Raw genomic sequence first — 20,625 nt, forward strand, 5'->3', positions numbered from 1 at the left:
CACCTATGACCAGTAAACCAAGCAGCTTACATAATTTCTAATCAATCACATTAACATCTTTCAACAGCACTATCCACATGTGCTTGTCTTTATAAGTTTTACTCATCCCATGGACACGAAGGCACAGCACAACAAAATATGATCAGTTACTAAATTAATACAATGACCTTAAGCACGGTTACAAAATAGCAACATTAGTACTTACCTGTTTTGGAAATGGGAAAGACCTTTGCCTTTTCCTACAGACATGGGACAGGTACTACAGTATGCTCAGAACCTTGTTACTGTGCCACATGCAGAAAGGGCTGTGCACATACCATCTTCCCTTGGATGACCATGTGACTGTAGAAACCTCTGCACTATATGAAAATTATAATGGAATATTTAGGGGATGCACTATACATGCATTCTCCCAACGATACACCATCAACAAAAAAAAAAATTACATAAACTGAAAGTAAGGTAACTAGAACATCTACTGGACGTAAATATGAATTCACTTGCAACTGCTGCCACATCACATTTTAAGTAATTACATCAAAACAATGCAAACAGACGAAGATATGCAATACTGTATGTAGTTTCCTTAGAAAGGGGTTGATAGGTGGAAATTTACTTACTGAACATTATCCAGCATATTTTACTCTGAGATATTAGACTAAGTCCTTGGGGTTTAAATCAAGAACTAGACTGACTGACCGATGTAAAACACAGTCTACTTTAGGAAGAAGTGCATATTTTAACTGTTTGCAACCTACTGGATAAGTTAAATTTAAACAGATTGTGTTCTGAATCTCTTTAGTTGTCAGGACTACAGTTTGTTTTAGTTCAATAAAACCAGTGCACTCAAATTTTTGTTTTTGCTCTGCCTGGTGTTCATCATATAGGTCCAGCAATGACCTTGATTCAATCAGTTCTGGTGGGAACCTCTTCTGACCTTCCCTCTATGGAAAGCTTGACTGACTACCCACTTCCTAAGAAATCTATTAATGCTAGCAACTTTGGTATCAGCCTGCTGAACCACCTAAGATTCAAAACAAAGGCAGCTTCTGTCTGGCAGTTACTGCAGAAGATCAAGTCTTTAAGCAGTTTACAAATTACTTCCAGTACTCTAGGGTTTGACTAACTTCAGCCTCTATTTACATACTCTGTTACTCTAAGCAAATAGATTAACCATACATCGTTCTTGGGGAAAACCACACAAGGATCATCAATGGTCTCTTGAGTCACTGGCCTAGTAGTAACTAACAGCATATTATACAAAAGTCTCTCATTACTTCTCATATTAAAATCTATGAACACAGCAAAAGCACCATCCTTACCTCTTTCCTGGAGTTTTGTTTGCCCCATGGCTAGGATGGCACAGCAGAGACATTACTAATGATAACTCTTTGAGAAACCTACACTTACACTTTCCAATATGATAAGTTACCTTAGTGAACATTTTCAAACATTGTTCCAGAGAGAGTAAAGAAGTGCTCATCTACTCTAAATGGTACAGACCCTTACTTTTTTCTCACAAAGATAGGATAGCTGCTAAAGAATGTTCACAGATAAATTTACTACCTTACCAGCAGGTCACCTGAATAAAAGAGGTGCGTATAGCCCACCTTTCCCTGGACTACCATGTGATAGTTTGAACCTCCACAATGTGTGAAGGATTATATCTGCAAAGTGAAAAAAAAAGTTCACGTACAAAACTTGTACACTGCTCATATTTCAAAACATCTTTGTTTTACAGTTAATTTCTAGGTATACTCCTCATGTTAAAGTTCCAAGTGATTTTCCAAAAATGAAGACTGCAGTGTGTTGTCTGACATTTTCAATTTCATTGTTTACTCAGTTCTTCCCTATAATCACACCCACAAATGATGCCACTGTAGATACTGGGCAATGATTTACATACATATTCAAAGCAGTTTGGAAAGATAAAACAAATTACTACCTTAAATAGGTAGCTTCTTTCTTACATTGTGGTTTTGCTACTACATCCATCCAACCACAACCAATTTTTGCACAGGGGGTTGGGGTGAAACATCAACAGTGAAAATCATCTCGAGTCAATATTTACACAGCCGGGTGGGTAGTTGGTTTCACTGCTACATTGTCACATACATTAATTGTCAATGTATGCTCTTTCATCTGCAACTACCACCTCATAGCCTCTCTCTCTAGGAAGTATGAAATTCTTACTGATGCATTTAACATGGAAATACAGTAGCCTATATATTAACTTGGTTAGTAAGACATTTTGGGTCCAATCGTTTATGATGTCATAGCAGGAGTTTTCAGCTCTGAGAAAAATTTCACGAGTTGTCCTTCTCAACAAAATAAAATGTAAAAAAACAAATCAAAAATTGTATATCTTGAAATTATATGTCTTAAGAAGGCTATAAAAAAACTTTGAGGCTTTGCACAGAAAGTGACCAATATGTTTTAAGCACGTAAAATTAGATGAAATGCTTGCATGTACCAAATTTGGGGCATCTATGTTTGAAAGCCTCAGTAACAATTCCTACGCTCTGTGGCATACCGAGATAAAACGGACTACAGAAAAATAGCTTAAGATCAGTTACCATCTGCTGTAGCTGACGGTAGTGGGGGATAACTGAGGCACATACCTGCTCATATTTCCTACTTGCGGGGTAGTGGAGGTGGGGCAGGGCATATGACTCCTGTTGGCTCTGGTGGAAATTGCAGTACTGAACACCAGCAGCCAGGCTGAGTAACTGGCAGGTCAGAAGGGCTCTGACCCTTGGGCTAGGGTCATTCACAACTCAGCTTCAATGATAACACTAACAAACAGAAGGGGGGTATGGCCAACAGAACTGCAATCAGCAGTGACAGCTCTCTGTGATCCACTTAACTTGTGAAAATCATATGTCAATAAGAGGAGGGCTAGCAACCTATGCAACACCAAGATATACAACTACCAGTCAAACCTGCTTACAATGTACACGACTTGCGTGGAGACCTAACTGAGAAGCTGCATCACAATGGGACAATTCAGCTCTGAGAAAAAATTTAAGGAGTTGTCCTTCTCAAACTTTAGACCAAATACTTTACCTTCCTATGGAATAATGGAGTAGCTATTATCTGCTAAATAAACTCCAGTCCACTAACTTTCACACTCAACAAACTTTAAATGGTTCGTCAGCTATTTATTTAAGCAACATCTTGAACACGTCCCACAGATATGATTAATTCTAATGCCCTTTATGGAATAGGGCACAAATTACTTGGCACTGTAAGAGTTTTTTTTTTTTTGTCTTTTGTTGTATCACCTGCTGCCTTTGTCCTGAAACTGCTCAGCTATGGAAAATTGAAAACTGTCCATCTTTGTTTGAAAGGTCTTGAAAATAATTCTAGTCTTTGTTACAAAATATCCAGACACACACACACACATACACATGCAAAATCTATAATTACACGAGAGGTAGAGATCTGCCTGTAATGCTCTTTGATGCTCTCCAAGTTACAGCACAAGGCTGCATCAAATAAATGCCTTCTGGACACTGGTCACATTCATGGCAGATATGAGCTCATTCACAGACCAGTTGCATTTAATATATTGATGTCAAGTGCTAGGTGTCTACAGTACAGTATGCTTGTTTCAAGGAGGATAAAACTTAAATCAACCTTTGTCCTGAGTGAACTTTTTCCAATTAACCTGTGTGTGTGTTTGCTAGTCTAATCTAACATTCATTATTATGTTCTTGTAATAGTACGTGCTAGCAGCTTGATTTTTTATTTTTGTTATTCAGTTTTGTCTTCTCCTTGTTAGGTGCAGGCCAGGAAAATGTTTCATGACATACACATTTTAAAACGAGGCTCCACGGATTACTGTGCATTTTTTTTTTTTTTTTTTTTTAAGTATCAGTGTCAGATTGACCATCTAAGATCACACTTCCTCAGAGACAAAGAAACCAACATGGGTAAAAATTTGCTGTGGTGCCAAGGACAAACTCTATTCTACTAGCAGATTTCCTCAGAAGATAGTAATAGTTTACACCCAGAATAGTTGAAATAAAGTCCAGGAATAGCAACAGCTACACTAAGTGTATCATTTTTTTTTCTGGCAGATTTAGTGTGAGGCTACATAATGTCTGATGTGAGATGGTAAGCAGCAATCAGAGAACAAATAAAAGTAACATTCAGTGTAAAAATGACAGATGCAAGATACACATCTGAATTTGGTAACAGCTTATCTCAAATCCAAACAGAGGTGTTTGCTTGCCTTTCAAGTTTGTTCTTGTAATTTTTCATCTTGCTTCTTCTTATCTGGTAAAGTTGCTCTCTGTCACAGAATAGCCATCTGTAGTTTCACATGTATCTGTGCTGTGAACCCTGGTTGCATTTGGCCTTCCCCCAACAGAAGTACACTGGAATATTGCTTGTGTTACCGACTGTTGATCAATATATGCAACTGGCATATCAGACTTCTTGATGTTTTGAAGGAGAAGCTTAATAAAACAAACAGTTTCAGCCCTGAAATTATACCATTATTGAAGGCTTAATCATGTCTGCACATGTCCTGTAAATAAAACAAAACATCTAATCAGTAAAATATGTTTATTAATGAACAGATAAACATAAAAACTAAAATAACTCTCAGTATGTAGGTCAGAAAAAGCAGTCTCCTGACATCTGTAATATCTGATGTTCTGCTGTCAACAAATAGACAATAACTATTCAACAGCACAGAGATGCAGTCAGTTTTCTTATTCACTTGAATCAACAACAATGTATTAAGGGACGTATCTTACGAAAGTAAAATGTCTATGTCTTTCTTGTTGATCCTTTATTATGCGATAGACATACAATAAATATAATGATTAAAGGTTTGCACTTTCTTAATGTATTTACAGGATTTAATGTTCACTGTTTTATTACATGAAGTTTTAATGTTAGGAAAAGTTATACAACAAAACAGTAAAAGGGCTGGCCTGACCTGTAGAGTATCTCAGACTGGCAATGAAGAAACAATACATAATCTAAAAAGGAATTCCGGTCTTGCCCATCTCTGTGACACAGGGGGGATACAGCCATAACTATACCCCACAAGACTCTTGTTCAAATAGCAGCATGGAAAGCTGGAAGAGGCAGGTGGGGTGTGGGAATTATGAACTAATACAGGCTCACCAAACCTAGGGGGACAGGCAGTCCAAATCATTGCAGTGCTAATTCCACTGTTAGGAGTGAGAGAGAGAGAGAGTGTGTGTGTGTGGTCCTGGGGCAGCATCCAGGTCAGGTAGCAAATTATGTGGGGAACATGAACACGTGTATGTTTGATAGTATGACTATTCTCTCCAAGACAGTAATGAATTTAGATGTCAAGCAACTGCAGGAAGGGTTTAGGTTGGGAATACTAGTCAACCCACTTCCAAAAACCCAACCCTAGCATCCATCTGGGACAAATGGGATCATAAGATTCCTGCTCTCGACAGGGCCTTAGGGCTTTTGCCTTTGGCTGAAGAGCAAATGGGCATGGCTCTTGTGCTACAGCAGGAATTAGCTGGGAGAATGGGTTCTGGGAGGGGAGCCAGAATAAAAGGTGCAGCAGATTAAAAAAGAAATGAATCTTCATACATAAAATCACTCTTACTGTAAGTTCTTGTTTAAAAGTATTATTTCCTTCCTCATCATTATCATCATCACCATTACGCTGACACCTCAAGTCTGACAGTCAAACAGGATTAAGTCCTACACAACAAAGTACACAGTCTGAATGGCTGGATTTCCAAAAAGCTGAACAGCTAATGACTGAAAGCTAAATACAAGGAGCAAAACTAAAGAAAATGTTGGACAGATCACTCCTGAAACACAACACAAGGAAGAATTGCTTCACCCTAGAGTAATAATATTCATAAGAGCTTAGTCTGAAAAACTATTTTGACAGTGCAAGTTCTAAATCCCAAAACTCTTTTTTTTGATAAAGATAAAAAAAAAAAAATATATATATATATATATATATATATATATATATATATATATATATTACTCTAAGAAGAACAAAAATGAAGAGAATACAACCTTCCTAAAATAATGTAACAGAAGTGGGACTACTGAAAATCCTCATGCAACATGTTACTGGAAGAGTATCGCAGAAAGTAGTGCAAATAAGTTAAGGTGGCACTGAGGAAAACCACACAAAAAAGACGCACACTGTCACAGTAGTACTCATGTCTCTTCTGGAGTGTACTCAACAGTCTAATAAATTATCTGCCAGTCTACTATTAAGAGAATTTTATACAGAACACAAACTACTTAATGAAACAGTAACTGTAAACTGGCAGCCTTCTTGGTCTAGACAGAAAAATAAAACTGACAAACTTAACATAATTCTGATAATAGCCTACATTCAATGTTTTTGCTGCTCTTCCTCTTCTTGGCTCCCATACAACTGACCATGAAATACTCCTAGGTCCTCTCCTCATCCACTGAAGTCTACCGAACTTGCCTTAACTTCTCTCCTGGGCTAATTTTGACCCATTTCCAGGGCTGGTGATGAGAAGTTCAAGGAATAAGGGTGCACTGTTACACCACTGCTGGCAAGTGTTTTCTCCTAATTCCCCACCAATTTTCCAGGAGCTCAGTAACTCCCTGTGGGTGGGAGGTGGAATGGGTATCAGCACTGAATTGCTACTCACTTCTGCAAAGGATTTATGTCAGCAGAATGCCCTGCCCACCCCCAGGCAGCACCGTACAGTTCTTTTAACTGCATCTACCAAGGAAATCAGCCTGTGTGTGCCTTCAATGCAGGTACCTCCTATCTACATGCCCATCTTCCCCACTTGCATTGGCAAACACTAGCGATGTTATTCTAACTTGGGTTACCTGAGACATAGTTAGAGCTTTATCTCCTAATGTCTCTGGCACAAGCATCCTCCTTTCCACTCTTAAGGCCTGTAGGTACCTTTGCTATTAACCTATCATATTCAAGAGTACACAAAAGTTACCAGGCTATACTTCATACAAATAAAAACTCAAATGCAACAACTCAGAAAGAAAGGAGGACTTCTAAAAGTACCAAAAAGAAATGAGTCCATGCAGTACTGCTCTGCGATAGTAGTACAAGGTGTGGATGCCTTTTCCATGTGAAGATGTTTGGCAAAACTGAAAATGGTAGGCCAGAGTCACAGCAAAGACTGAAATATATGGCCAGCATAACTCTCCACCTCTTAGCATAAGAATTCTGGACAAAGCTTAAACTAATGGGGAGACAAAGCCCCAAAAATAGGGGGGCAGATTTTAAATATTGTTCTTATAAACTCAGAAAGTTGCTAGAATAACAGGATTTGTGTTAGCACGCATTATTCTAAAGGATGCAAAGTCCAAAACATAAATGTTTGCAATTACTTAGTGACTAACCCTCACTGATTTGCCAGAAAACTGAAAATTTTATGAGAAACAGACCAAAAATATGAAACAAAAATATGGACAGTTGAGAGGTATGATGGCCAGTGTTACAAAACTCTTCATGGAATGCAGCTTAACAGATGCAAAAAGGCCTTGGCTGGCCAGTTTATAATGATGAAATGAATGCAGCTCCTAAGCTAAGTACAGTCACAGCTTTAAAGGAAAACTACATCCAAGGCACAACACTTCCTTTCCCTAGAGTGCATTTTCTTTGCTAATAAATGGTGACCATACTTTCACAAACTAAACAAACACACACAAAAGTACTCATGAACAAGCCTGTCCCCCTTCCGAATCATAGGTTCATAGGTTGATACTAGGCTATCAGCCCTAGGGCCTATACAAGCCTAGCCATAACAATTCCCTAGCTATTTCTTCCCACACTATTTACTTCCCTGGACCCCTGTCTAGCAAGGCGACTGACGTGATCCCCGGGGTGAATTTCCTTTCTCTCATCCAATTGTCATTTTCATCCTACCCTGCTTTCCTTGGTGTTGACCATATTGAGGCTAAATTTTCTTTAAGAATTTGTCTCCCTTACTCTTACACATTTCACCTAGCACACCTGAAAGCTTCTTGCTAAAGAAAACATATACAGCACAGTACCTGTATCTCTTTTTGTTATAACACTACTCAGACTAAATATTAACAGCTTATTTACTGTGTAGTAGCATCTACAGCTGCATTTGCTTTTTTCTCCTGGAGTCACAAAACCTAATGAGCCTTTTTTAATCTGTGGCTAAAGAAGCCTAGTAACCACTGACAACAACTTCACTACCGAGTTGAGCTTTGTAAGCCAGGAAATATACTACTACGATGGTTAACTCAGAAAATGTGGTAGGGAAGAAAGACAGGATCTGAAACTCACAAAATTTCACTTAAAATACTGTAATACCTCAGGCTATACATTTATATTTTTGCAAGCATTGTTTTTCAAACAGTGTGTAGCATATATAGGAAACAAATACACGAGTCACTACAAACCAATCAATGGCACTTTTACTGTGTACTGTCAAACTTAAGAGTACTTCTCTGTACTTCTGTTCTAAATGATTGGTACTATGACCTAAATGTAGAGAGTTGTTATGTCTTTCGGCTTTTCCCGGTTAGAGGTCGCCACAGCGGAAATGTAGAGAGTACAGTGAATTAATCTGAAATGTGCACTTACAATGCATTACGGGCAAAATGTGGCTTTACAAGAAAGGAAATTACATCAGGATGTCTGTTCCTATGAAAGCATTCAGGGATAAAAAAAATAAATAAAAGTTAAAAATAACTAATCACTGAGCTGCACAGACAGATTTGCACTTAACAAAACTTCAAGACAAGATAAAAATATTTTTCCAGTTTTTGTCCATAGTATTTTTTTTTAAGTTCATTTTGCTCTACCTAACTTTAGTAAACACAACCGAGAACTGAGCAGCAGCTTTTATGGACTGAGAGCACTTTAACATTGTGTGAAACACTTGATTTATTCAATATTTCACCATGATTAGCCTCTTCAAGAGAAAGAGAATGAGATAACTGGATGAAAATTTACTGTGATCTCCAAAACAATATAGTCGGAAAATGTGAGATTTTGAGCAAGAGCCCCAATTATTACAGAAGATCATACAAGAATGCTCAGTCCTGAAGCCACTGAGTTTTTTTTCCTGGAAAAAATAGTAAAACATACTTCGTTAAAACTTTTCATGAAAAGAAACACTTTGTGGGTTCAAAATGTGAAGAGTAAAGAAAAACCTTTCGAGAGAGAGAATAAAAATCTTAAACTCCTAAAAAGGTAAAGAAGCCCAAATGGATAAGCAGTTTTTAAGTATGCCTTTCAAGGTCCAAACTACATCCCTCTGCACTTATGAATTACTCTCCAGTGGCTCACTATAAACAGGAATGACCAAAAGATGATCATTAGCAGTGTGATACTTCAGAACTGACACTGACTGCACACCATAGTGACCATAACTTTGCAAAAGAAAAAGAGTCCACACCTTATTCTGTAGCCATAAATTGATGAACATGTACCATTTAGTTGTGTAAGTGGTTCTGGTGGCAAGTTTCAAAGTGGCTAGAAGGGCTCTGGAAAATTCATACAGCATCCAATACCTAAGCCAAGCTGCAGCTTTATAATTCTCATAACTTGGGGGACAAGTCAAAGAATACTGCTGTTGTGAAACAAAACTCCATCTGCTGGGAGGGGCCTGAGAAAGCTTATAAAACAAGGAAAGTTGGGTTGGACAAGTTTTGGTACTTTAACTAGACAGTTCTGTGTGTAGCAGCTACTATGAGGAAAGTGTAGTACCAACAGTAGTGAAGTAAATTGAATGATAACTCCTGTCTCCTGTCAGACTCACTCTACACGCATTTTTATTTTTCATAGTCATTTTACTTTTTGCGATTCCCTGAGTACTTTAGAATTCCTGTTGGTTTATAGTGGGTATACTGTCCCACTGTGCGTCTGTAACATTTAACAGCTACCAGTGTAAGTCACTATGTTTGGAATGTATTGGACAGCTCTGAATATGAAGCATGTAATGTGGAGAAAAGGGGCATACCCACAACAGTGGGGTAAAATAGTGTAATTTAGCTACTGTCTCCCTGTCAGAACTATTCCTTGTACAGCAGTGTATACTTTTTTTTTTTTTTTTTGCAGTTGAAAGTATTTAAAAATACCTAGTTGCTTACTGGGTACTCTTCCATCCCACTCTTAGACTATAACTATTTAAAATGCTACCAGAGTGGTCACACTCATCACATAAATGGCAAACAGCACTATCTACATGAAAGGTGAGGACGGATGGGAGTGACAGTGTAATCATTTTCAAAGCATTTTCTGTGCTGGTGCATTTGTGAAGATGTTTACTCAATTAACTTAGCCTTACGGTCTGTATTGTTAACTATGGATCCATTAGTAGTTCTACCTTACTGGTTTCCAACCACTATCAAGCTTACCTTTTAGCATTTAGTAAACAGATTATCAGTTGTGTGTTTTGAAACAAAGGTGAACATTTCTGCCTTTTGGCAAACTACAGAACGAAACCCATAAATATTAACACACTGAAGAAAAAGACAAGTTAGCTGCAGACAATGGAAAATTTATTAAATGACTTTCATTTTACATCCAGGTCAAGACAGAAAATCTGTTTTTAAGCAATTACTTGAGCATGTTTTCTAATTTAATCGGACATCTACACCATAAACATTATAGTATTTTTTGTTCACACATTTATTAAAATTTAGTAAAAGCTGAGCATTCTCCCAACCCAAAAATCACACTACTTAAACTTTCTCTGGAGGATAGAGAGGGTGAATGAGATCTCAAGGTAGGGGAAACTGGTGGAATATCAATGGACCAGCTCCGAGACATGGTATCTTTTGGCTCCGAAGACCTTGGGGCCGAAGAACCAGGTTTGCAATAATAAATTACCTCCGTCGGTTTCAATGCCTGTGGAGCCAAGGAGGTAGATGGTTTTGAAATTTTAGACAATTTTTCAGGGGGCTTGGACTGAGCCAGAGAGACAGGAGATGGCCTTTTAGCTGGTTTGCCCCTCTTAGAAGAAGAAGAAGAGGACGAAGAAGAAGAAGAACTCTGTACAGCTTCCTCAAAGGATGGTTTCAACAGCCCCTTGACAATCAATTTTATTTTTCCTCTCCTGCAACATATGTGCACTAAAAGAGTGACAGAAAGTAAAATTCTCCTGGAGATAAATAGCTCCTAAACAATAGACACAAATGACATGTCTGTCTGTAATCGACATTTTCTGGGTACGTTTTTGACATTTTTTAAAGCCCGAAGGCTTATGTTCTTTCTCCCTAGTGTCTTTAGACATGTTTGGAAGAAAAAGGTCCTATAACAATTATGAACAGCAAAGAAACTCACACCACTTCTAGATATAGAAACACAAGTTAATTTAACTAACACAGCACATCTAAGAAATATAATTAGAACTAGCTTTGCTCTGACTAAAAACAAGCACTAGGACCTCTAATTTAAACAGACCTAGACAGGTATAGTAGGGGATAGAATACACTAACACTACTAGCCCTCTAAAACAGGCAATTAGCTCTCTAATTTAAACGAGCTAATGAACTAACCAGCTAACTAAGAGACTAGAAAAACCAACACACAACACTACAGGTATTTTAATAAAGCGCCACTACAGAAAACAACTACGGGATACAAGTACAGGCCTGCGAAAAAAATGACGGCCAAGCAAAAGGACACAAAAGCGGAAAAAGGGGATAAACTAAGCTACACACTAAAGCTAAAGTTTCATAGCAAACAGTAAACGAACTAATGTATAAATCTTAACTAGTTTAAGCTAATAAAATCCAAAAGACAAAAAACTTAGCCACGGCCAAGAAGAGCACATCCAACCTTGTAAAGCGGCGAACGAGATCTGGGGAGTTGCATCACAGGATACCTACCTTGCCATGAGCCAAGTTTAAGACTTCCAGCTCTGTATTCAGCCGAGTCCCATCCAAGTAAGAATAAAGGCGAGATAGGACACCATAACACGCAATATTTATCTTGTTTTATGTGAAAATTGTGAATAGACAAAAGTTTTACTTTAATATTTTATTTACACTAAGCAGCTTAAAACAGATTTGTGTCATGAAAATATCTATGTTAATACATGTGAAATGAAGAAAAGAGACAAAGTACTCATAGGAAATGAAATTTGAAAGTAGGGTACATTTAAGTAAAGCCTTGTAAACCCAAAGTGTTGTTTCAAGAGGAACTGTCTGATAGCTTTTATTAATATTAGCCAAGAACTGCCATTTATTTTTGTGGTGTTCGGGTCTGCATTATCTCATTCCTTACTTTTCACAGGTAACCATGCAAAAAATGTATCTAGCCTTGGCCAGATGATTGACAGCTAACTTGTGCACCAAATGTGTTCAATATGTGAACTCAGAGATGGCGAATGTACATAACAACCAAACCAAACATACTGCAGACAGGCTAACAATTAAAGGAATAGTAATATTGTCGTTCTTGTACATTATATTGCATTTTTTGAAATCATATTGCACCTTAATGAAGATGTGGGTGAGGTACTTCGCATTTAATACCATCAGATGATCTGCAATAGTATAAAAGCCAAATATGGTGTTTTACTGTGCGAGGGACATAAGGGAAAACTGGATGCTTTCCTTCACCTACTACAGCATGGTGTCCAGAAAGTTATGCTGAATCCTGAAAAGGCATGGGATATACCAAATGTGGGCCTTCAGACATCTGCTGATACATATGACTGCACATATCTTTGTCTCCTGGAGTACAGGACATCCACTTGCACTATGTAGGGCCAAAAGGAGGTGACCAGAATATCCTTGTCAGCCTTCATCTAAAGCAGAACATTCAAGTCAGTAAGGTCCTGTTAAGACATGCTTCCCCACCCTTGTCTTTGTCTTCTCAGTGCCCCAGTCCACTGAGGAGCAAACTGCATCAGTGGTTTCTGTGGTACCATTAATAAATGGCTTTGCAGATATCTTTGTTTCATCAAGTCTATCCTAATATACAGTCATAGATTTTGTTATACTCTGTAATAAACACTTAGTCTCAGACAGATGTTGCTATTGCTCATGTCAATGTTTAACAGAGTGCTACATTCTGATACGGAAATCTGCAAAACGCTATTCACATTTAGCATACGACTGTTACTGTTCTTGACACTTAACTTTCTTGGTTTTCATAACTCAGTGACCCGTTTCAATGATATAAGATTAGTGCAAGGACCCAATGCTTAACAAAGACATTAACGAACCATCTCACATGTAGGCATAATACATAAGTGGAAGCAATGTGAGGTTTAGGTGTGATGAGGATAATTTAATGCTTAAATATTAAGTAATTTCTGCACTGTGGACATTGATGATGACTATAACCCTTACTTTAACTTTCTGCTTACAGAAACAGCAGTGACTGTGGAGTTCTTTATGTTCTATGTTGTCATTTTATTCTGTTTATATCAACACACCTACTTTTCTGCTGTGCATTAGGGGTATGACAATTTCTGCTTGATCCACCTCAGCTATAGGCTTAACTTTGCCCACAACACCTTGCTCATGTGTATTAACCTTAACCCTACCCCTAAACTCAACCATATACATTAGTGTGCTAAACAGCCTCTTTCCTAGAAGTACCAATAAATAAAGCACCCACATAGACAAGCGCGCGCGCGCACACACAAACGTTCAAGCATACCAACACATCTATCTCCTTCATTACTCCTTATTCTAACCCACAAATACTTGCACAAACATGGACACCTTCATACTCTCCAACCCAATGAAACATTCATTACACATACATAATTCCATGTTGTCACTCACTCCCAGTTAACTAATATTGATTTGTGCTACAGTTTATAGAGAGATTTCCGAAGACAGGGAAAAGGTTTTAAGAATGGAATGAAAGCTGTTTAGTTCCTTAGTCTTGTTTATTAATGTAACAACATTTACAGTAAGAGTGTACATTATTTAAGATGTTTTATTTACATAGAAGTAGTAGCAATAAAATATGATTAAATAGAGATATGGGGTTGTTAGCGAGTGGTTTGTATGAAATTTTCATCAAACCAGAAATTGTTTATTTCATGACAGAGAATAAGAATGTTCTTAATTTAGCTTTTTTTCATATCAATATTTGGGTTTTTGTCCATAATAAGTTGTTAAAAAGAAGCCTCTTTGCTTAAAGTACTGACTCACTGTACATTAGTTTTTAAATCATTTGTTCCAAAAGATGCCAGTATACAAAATGTCTTTCATTAAATATTAATGGGTTACATAACCCAAGTATTTGACATTATACAAAGTAGATATTATGTTTTTTTTTTTTTTTTTTTTTTTTTTTGCAAGAAACCCATTTATTAACCAAAAAATTTAGATAGATTGCTATTAAAAGATTATTCGGTTTTAGTAGGTTCCCATTTTGGTTAAAAAAGAAGAGGTGTTATTATTCTCTTGAAGAAACCAGTAGGTTTACCTAAGATAGTTGATACTTTCTCTGACAAGAATGGCATGCTGGGATTGGTGGTAACAAAAACAGATAAAAAATGACATTCTCATCAATACATAATGGATTCTTAGAATAGGATCTAAAACAGCTAAGAAATATTTAGATATTATTACACTATACCTAAAAGGAGAAATGTTGTTAGCTGGTGATTTCAACCGCATTTTATCAAAGATACTAGTAATGATAAAAAAAATCAGGTTATCTTCTGTAGCTAAACATTAAAACATTATATAAATTCAATGAACATGACAGATATTTTGGATGTAAAATTACCAAGTTCTATAAACTTTAGATTTGGGACCCTAACTAATATTAATAAACTTTCTATATCGGCTTTATTCTAAAATAGAGAATGTATTGATAGTCTCCTGTCCTTTGTCTAACCACAATGTTATTAGTTTAAGTCCAAATAATTAAATTTATTGTCAAAGACTCCCTTGCACATATAACTAAAATAAAATATTTTAGTGATTGTTTTATTTTTTTAAATCAGTTAAACCAGTTTATTGAATTTAATAACAATGGCAAGGTTACAGATGCTATTTTATGGGATGCATTAAAACTGTTTATGGAATTTAATAACAATGGCAAGGTTACAGATGCTACTTTATGGGATGCATTAAAACCTATTTATATGTTAAAATTAAAAATTGGTAAACATGTAAAAGAAAAGAATGGGACAAAGAATTTAATACTATACAACCATTAGCAAATTAAAATTAAACAAGCCTTAATAATGCATATTTTTAATGGATAGTTTCTTGAAATAAAACATTAAACAAAGAACAAAAATATACAATGGATAAATCATTTTCTTTTAGAGAATTAAAAGAGCAAATAAAAAATGTGAAAACCAATAATGCTCCAAGTTTAGACAGTATAATTCCTGACTTGTATACATTTTTACCTGATATTAAAAAAATATTAAAAGTTTTTTAAAAGTCAAGGGCACTTCTAATATTACCCTTCATGGAGATACTCCCTTATCACACCCACTATAAAAATCAGATAAAGTTCCTGCTTTATGTTCTTGTAGCCCTATTTCACTCTTAAATGTAGGCAATAAGATTTTCACGTCTATATTAGCAAAAAGATTAAATCTTATATTATTAGGTTTAGTAAATGAAGACCAGAATGGTTTTATAAAGTACAGTTTTGTACCTACCATAAATGTAGATGTTCGAGTGTATACCCTGCTGCAGTCATCACACTCGGGTTATCCTGCCGTCAGGCGGTCCCGCAGTCGGCCGGAATTCCAAAGTCTTGGTCTGGCGTCGGTTGCTGTTGCTTCTTCCCTGACGTCAGAGCGCCAGGGGTATATCAGAGGCATCCGACGCCATTTTCTTCAGTTTTTCTTGCCCCAGATGTCAGGTGTCCCTAATAGGTAGGCAAAAAAAAAATATATATATATACATATAGCTATTTGAAAAAATAAAACAAAAGCCTTAGGCACAAGCAAATACACCACAGAGGTAGTATAGAATAGAGTGGTAGAGATAAGTTCAACTAGTTCAGAGGGGATGGAGGGAGGGTAACCTGGACTGCAGCAGGGTATACACTCGAACATCTACATTTATGGTAGGTACAAAACTGTACTATGTTCATCGTGTTACCCTGCTGCAGTCATCACACTTGGGTAGAATCCCAAAGCTAAGGATGGGAGGTGGAGTCAAACAGGGTTAGAGGAGGCTAGAAAGCCCTGCAAAACTGCAGTGGCGAAGCCAGCTCTAGTCTTAGAGTAAAGTGGTAAGTGGTAATGTTTGGTGAAGGTGTGTACTGAACTCCAAGTTGCAGCTTCCAGAATATCCTTGGTTGGCACCCCCCTGAGGAAGGCTGTAGATGTAGCTGTTGCCCTGGTAGAGTGGGGCCTTATGGTAGCAGGAACTGGTTTTCCATGGTGGGTGTAGCAAAAACGTATGCAATGTCCTATCCATTTGGAAATGGTTTGTTTTGAGATAGCCTTTCCTTGTGATGCTGTAGCATAGGATACAAAAAGCTGGTCAGATTTTCTGAAAACCTTAGTTTTATCCAAGCAGTAACGTAGCTGCCTGTGAATGTGAATGTCCAAGGAATGCAGGAGTCTTTCTCCTTTGTTCTGTGGGATTGGAAAGAAGGTGGGTAAATGGATGGTTTGATTTAGAGCCACACTGGATACCACCTTAGGCATAAAGGAGGGGTTAGTTCGTAAAGAAACTCTGTCTTGACGAAAAATTAGGAAAGGCTCTACTGCCATTACTGCCTAAAGCTCTGAAACTCTTCTAGCTGAAGTAATTGCTAGCAGCAGGGCAGTCTTCCATGATATAAACTTTAAGTCAGCTGAGAAGGCTGGCTCAAAAGGAGGTAGCGTGAGTTTTTCCAGAACAAAGTTGAGGTCCCAAGTAGGTGTTAGTGCTCTCCTGGGAGGCCTAATGTTTTTGGCCCCTCTGGGAATCTGCCTTAGGAGTGGATGTGAAAATAAGGGAGGATCCGTGTTGTAGTGAGCAGAAATAGCTGAGGCATGGATTTTAATAGATGAAAAAGAAAGCCCTTTGTGTAACATCTCAGTTAAATATTGCAGAATCTGAGGTATGTCTGGCTGAAGGGTATTTTGGCCTTTAGCTTGGTTCCAGGCGCAAAACCTTTTCCATTTGTCTGAGTAGGCTTTCCTGGTGCTGGGCCTCCTGGCCTCCAGAATAACATCCATAACAGCTTGTGAGAGAGGAGCTGGCTGGTTGCTTAGGTGATCTGCCATGCAGCCAAGTTTAAGGTTTTGAGCTGGCTGTGTAGAATCTGATTGTCTTGCTGTGTGAGCAGGAGGGTAATTTGTGGTAGAATTCATGGTGGGCCCTGGGCCATATTCCTTAATAGTGGGTACTAGTGCTGGCGTGGCCAGTCTGGGGCAATGAGTATCATTCGGGGTCTCTCCATCCTGACTTTCAGTAGCACCTTTGTGAGAAGGGGTAATGGAGGAAAGGCATATACTGTTAGCATTTCCCAAATGAATGAGAGTGCGTCCACTTTCAAAGCTTGATGGTGATAAGTCCTTGTGCAAAATTTTGTTAGCTGATAGTTTTGAGGGCTGGCAAAAAGGTCTATGTCTGGGAGCCCCCATTTTTAAGCTATCATTGCGAATACTTGTGGATCCAGTTTCCACTCGTGGGGATCCATGATGTTTCTGCTTAAGTCGTCTGCCAATGTGTTCTTCTTTCCTGGCAGGAATTGAGCTTGTAATTGAACTTGGTAAGCAAGTGCTGTGTTCCACAAGGTCATTGCTTGCCTGCATAGAGGGTAGGAGTGTGTGCCCCCTTGTTTGTTTATGTACCACATTACTGTGGTGCTGTCTGTCCTTATGATAAGCTGTACTGGATGTAAGAGGTCCTTGAAGGCTGTCAGAGCATTTTGTACACCTAACATTTCTTTTTGATTGATGTGCAGATTCCTTTGATCTGCAGTCCATATGCCTTGAATGCACCGTCCTGCCATATGTGCCCCCCAGGCATAGTCTGATGCATCTATTGTCATAGTTTGCCTGGCTGGGGGCAGGGTGAAAGGCTGACCCTTGTTGAGGTGACATGCCTGTGACCACCATAGAAACTCCTGTTGAAGGCAGGGAATGAGAGGTATCATTGTTTCCAAGCTGTGGCTGTGTTGAGTCCATACGCTTTTTAGGTACCATTGTAATTTCCTCATATACAGTTTTGCAAATGGTATTAGTAGTATGCAAGATGCCATGAAGCCCAAGGCCTGCAGAATTTTTCTTGTAGGGAGTTGGGTCTTTGTTGCCATTATTCTGAAGTATTGAGTTAATTGTAGTTGTTTGTCTGGCATCAGATAAGCCATCTGGGCCGTTTGTATTCAAGCTGGCACCCAGGAATGTCATATTTTGTGAGGGCACTAGTTTTGATTTCTTTTCATTTACTGTGTACCCTAGGCAACTTAGAAGATGTTTTACAAAAGCCAGGTGTTGTAAGAGAATGTTCTTGCTTTCTGCTTGGATGAGACAGTCGTCCAGGTATGGGTGTATTTGAATTCCTCCTTGTCTGTAGTATGCAATTACTGGTGCCAGGCATTTTATGAAGACCCTGGGCACAGTAGATAAGCCAAAGGGCAGTGCAGAGAATTGGTAATGGGTTGAACCTGCAATGAAACGGAGGTATCTTCTGCAATTTTGTCTGATACGGACATGCAGGTATGCCTCCTTGAGGTCCAACGTTACTAGCCAAGCTTTCTTGCCCAACATGGGAAGAAGCTGCTGTAGTGTTATCATCTTGAATTTGGGTACTTGCAAGAAGGTGTTTAAAATTAAAAGGTCCAGAATGGGTCTCCAAGCATTGTTCTTTCTGGGGACTAGAAAGAGCCTTGAGTAAAATCCTTGGCCTTGCTCCTGTGTAGGTACCAGTTGAATGGCTCTCATGTCCATGAGAGCTGTAATTTGTTTTTGTGCCTCTGCCCATTGATTTTGTGGCAGGTTTGGCATTCCTTTTATCCTTGGCAAGGTGTGTAAATGGAATCTGTATCCGTGTGAGATAATGTCTAGGACCCATTTGTCCTTTGTGACGATGCGCCAGTTGTCTGCAAAAAGTGCTAATTTTCCTCCCAAGGGAGCTGCCACGAGAGTTTTGCTTGGCAGTTTGAGGTTTAAGTCATTGTGTTTGCCTTCTAGTAGTTTGGGACCTGTCTTCTCCTCCCTTCTGTGTTGCAGTGCCCCATTGGCGAGGTTTGTAAGGGATTTGTGCTTGTCCTCTGCCCCTTGGGCGCCTGTATTTACCCCTCTGTGGTCTCTCAGAAGCTGGAAAGGACCAATTTTTTGTTGGCCAATTTCTGCTGAAGCGTGGGGGCTGTACCTGTAAGAAATCTTTGACCGTCTGCATAGATTTTGCCTTATCCTCCATTTTCTTTAAAACCTCCTCTGCTTTAACCCTAAATAAGACATCCTGCTGTAAGGGTGCATCCAGTAACTTTGCTTTAACATAATCAGGCAGAGTTTGTTCCTTTAACCAAGCATGCCTACGTATAACAGACCCAGTAACAGCTGCACTAGAGGAAGCTTCCAAGGCATCAAAACCACATTGTAAAGTACGTTTGCCCACCTGTTCAGCTGCATGCAACAGATCTTGCATTTCCTTGAATTCAGACTGTTGAGGGTGTGTGCCCATCTTTTGTTTTATTTGAGACATTAGGAATTGCTGGTATTTAAGCATGTGAAATTGACAATTTAGTGCTCTCATAGATAGAGTAGCTGAGGTGTAAACCTTCTTCCCCCACCTATCTAGAGCTCTGGAGTCCCTTTCTGAGGGTACAGGACTTTTAGCCATAGAAGCCTTAGCCCCTTTGGGACCCTGGGAGATTGTCTCTGGATCAGCAACAGGGCTTTTGTATAGAAATTTGTGCGAGTCAGGCACTCTATAGTATCTATCAGGTTTGGCTGGAGCAGGAGGCAGAGAATCTGGATTTAGACTAGATTCTAAGAAAGCATCATCCACAATGTCCAAAACTGGGGGGATAGCAAGAGGTCTGTGCTGGGGGAGTAAAAGAAACTCTCGGAGCCTATTCTTTGAGTCGGAGTAGTCCTGACCTTCCCAGTGGAAATGTTCCCTCCTGGTATGTAAGGTTTCCCCCAAAGGAATAATCTTCAGGGGGAGAAGCTGAGGGAATGGAATCTTCAGCATCAGAATCTTCATAAGGGGAAAGGAGTAATCCTGTTCCTCAGAGGAGCCTAAGGAAACAGACACTTGATCAGAGGAGGCATAATCCTCCTCTTGTCTAGGCCTTTTGTCGGGGGGGGGGGGGGGTTGGAACCCCTGATCAAAGAAATCAAATCTTCGGCCATTTTAAGCATCTGTTTCTTAGGCATAGGGCCTTGACCTGGAAACTGAAGTGTAGGCTTTTTTGGTTTTAGAGGAGTCTTAAGCTTAGCATAAGATTTTATGGTGAGAGTAGTCAGTCTGAAGACACCTTCAGAAACTGAAGGTGTTTCTACAGCACCGGCTTCCCCTACTGCAATGTCGTCAGTAGGGCCTAAAGAAAAAGGCTGCGTCGGCCTAGCACCCTCTGTTGGGGGATCCGAAGCGGTCTGGGGATCCAATGCAGCGGTAGCCAGGGGCTGCGTAGGCGCCTCACTGAAAACCGGAGAACCGGCCCAGTCGAGGCCTCGGAGTCTGGCTTGGATCTAGGCTGCCTGTCTTTATCTTTGCATTTTTTATGCACGC

At 38.9% G+C, this 20,625-nt stretch overlaps 1 protein-coding gene across 2 annotated transcripts in view; it reads right to left on the reverse strand.

The window, feature by feature from the left end:
• Window positions 1–1,522: 1,522 nt before the first annotated feature.
• The window catches only part of LOC122790475 (zinc finger protein 521-like), a 3,214,752-nt gene continuing 3,195,649 nt past the window's right edge, over window positions 1,523–20,625 (reverse strand). For both annotated transcript variants that reach the window (XM_044058016.1, XM_044058015.1), the window contains exon 39: window positions 1,523–4,534. In XM_044058016.1, coding sequence (XP_043913951.1) covers window positions 4,518–4,534 — 17 coding nt within the window. In that variant the 3' untranslated portion in view covers window positions 1,523–4,517. The remainder of the gene's footprint in view (window positions 4,535–20,625) is intronic.

This window comes from Protopterus annectens, chromosome 16.part0 (assembly GCF_019279795.1).
Source record: "Protopterus annectens isolate FY-2018-M chromosome 16.part0, PAN1.0, whole genome shotgun sequence".
Taxonomy (NCBI): domain Eukaryota; kingdom Metazoa; phylum Chordata; order Ceratodontiformes; family Protopteridae; genus Protopterus; species Protopterus annectens.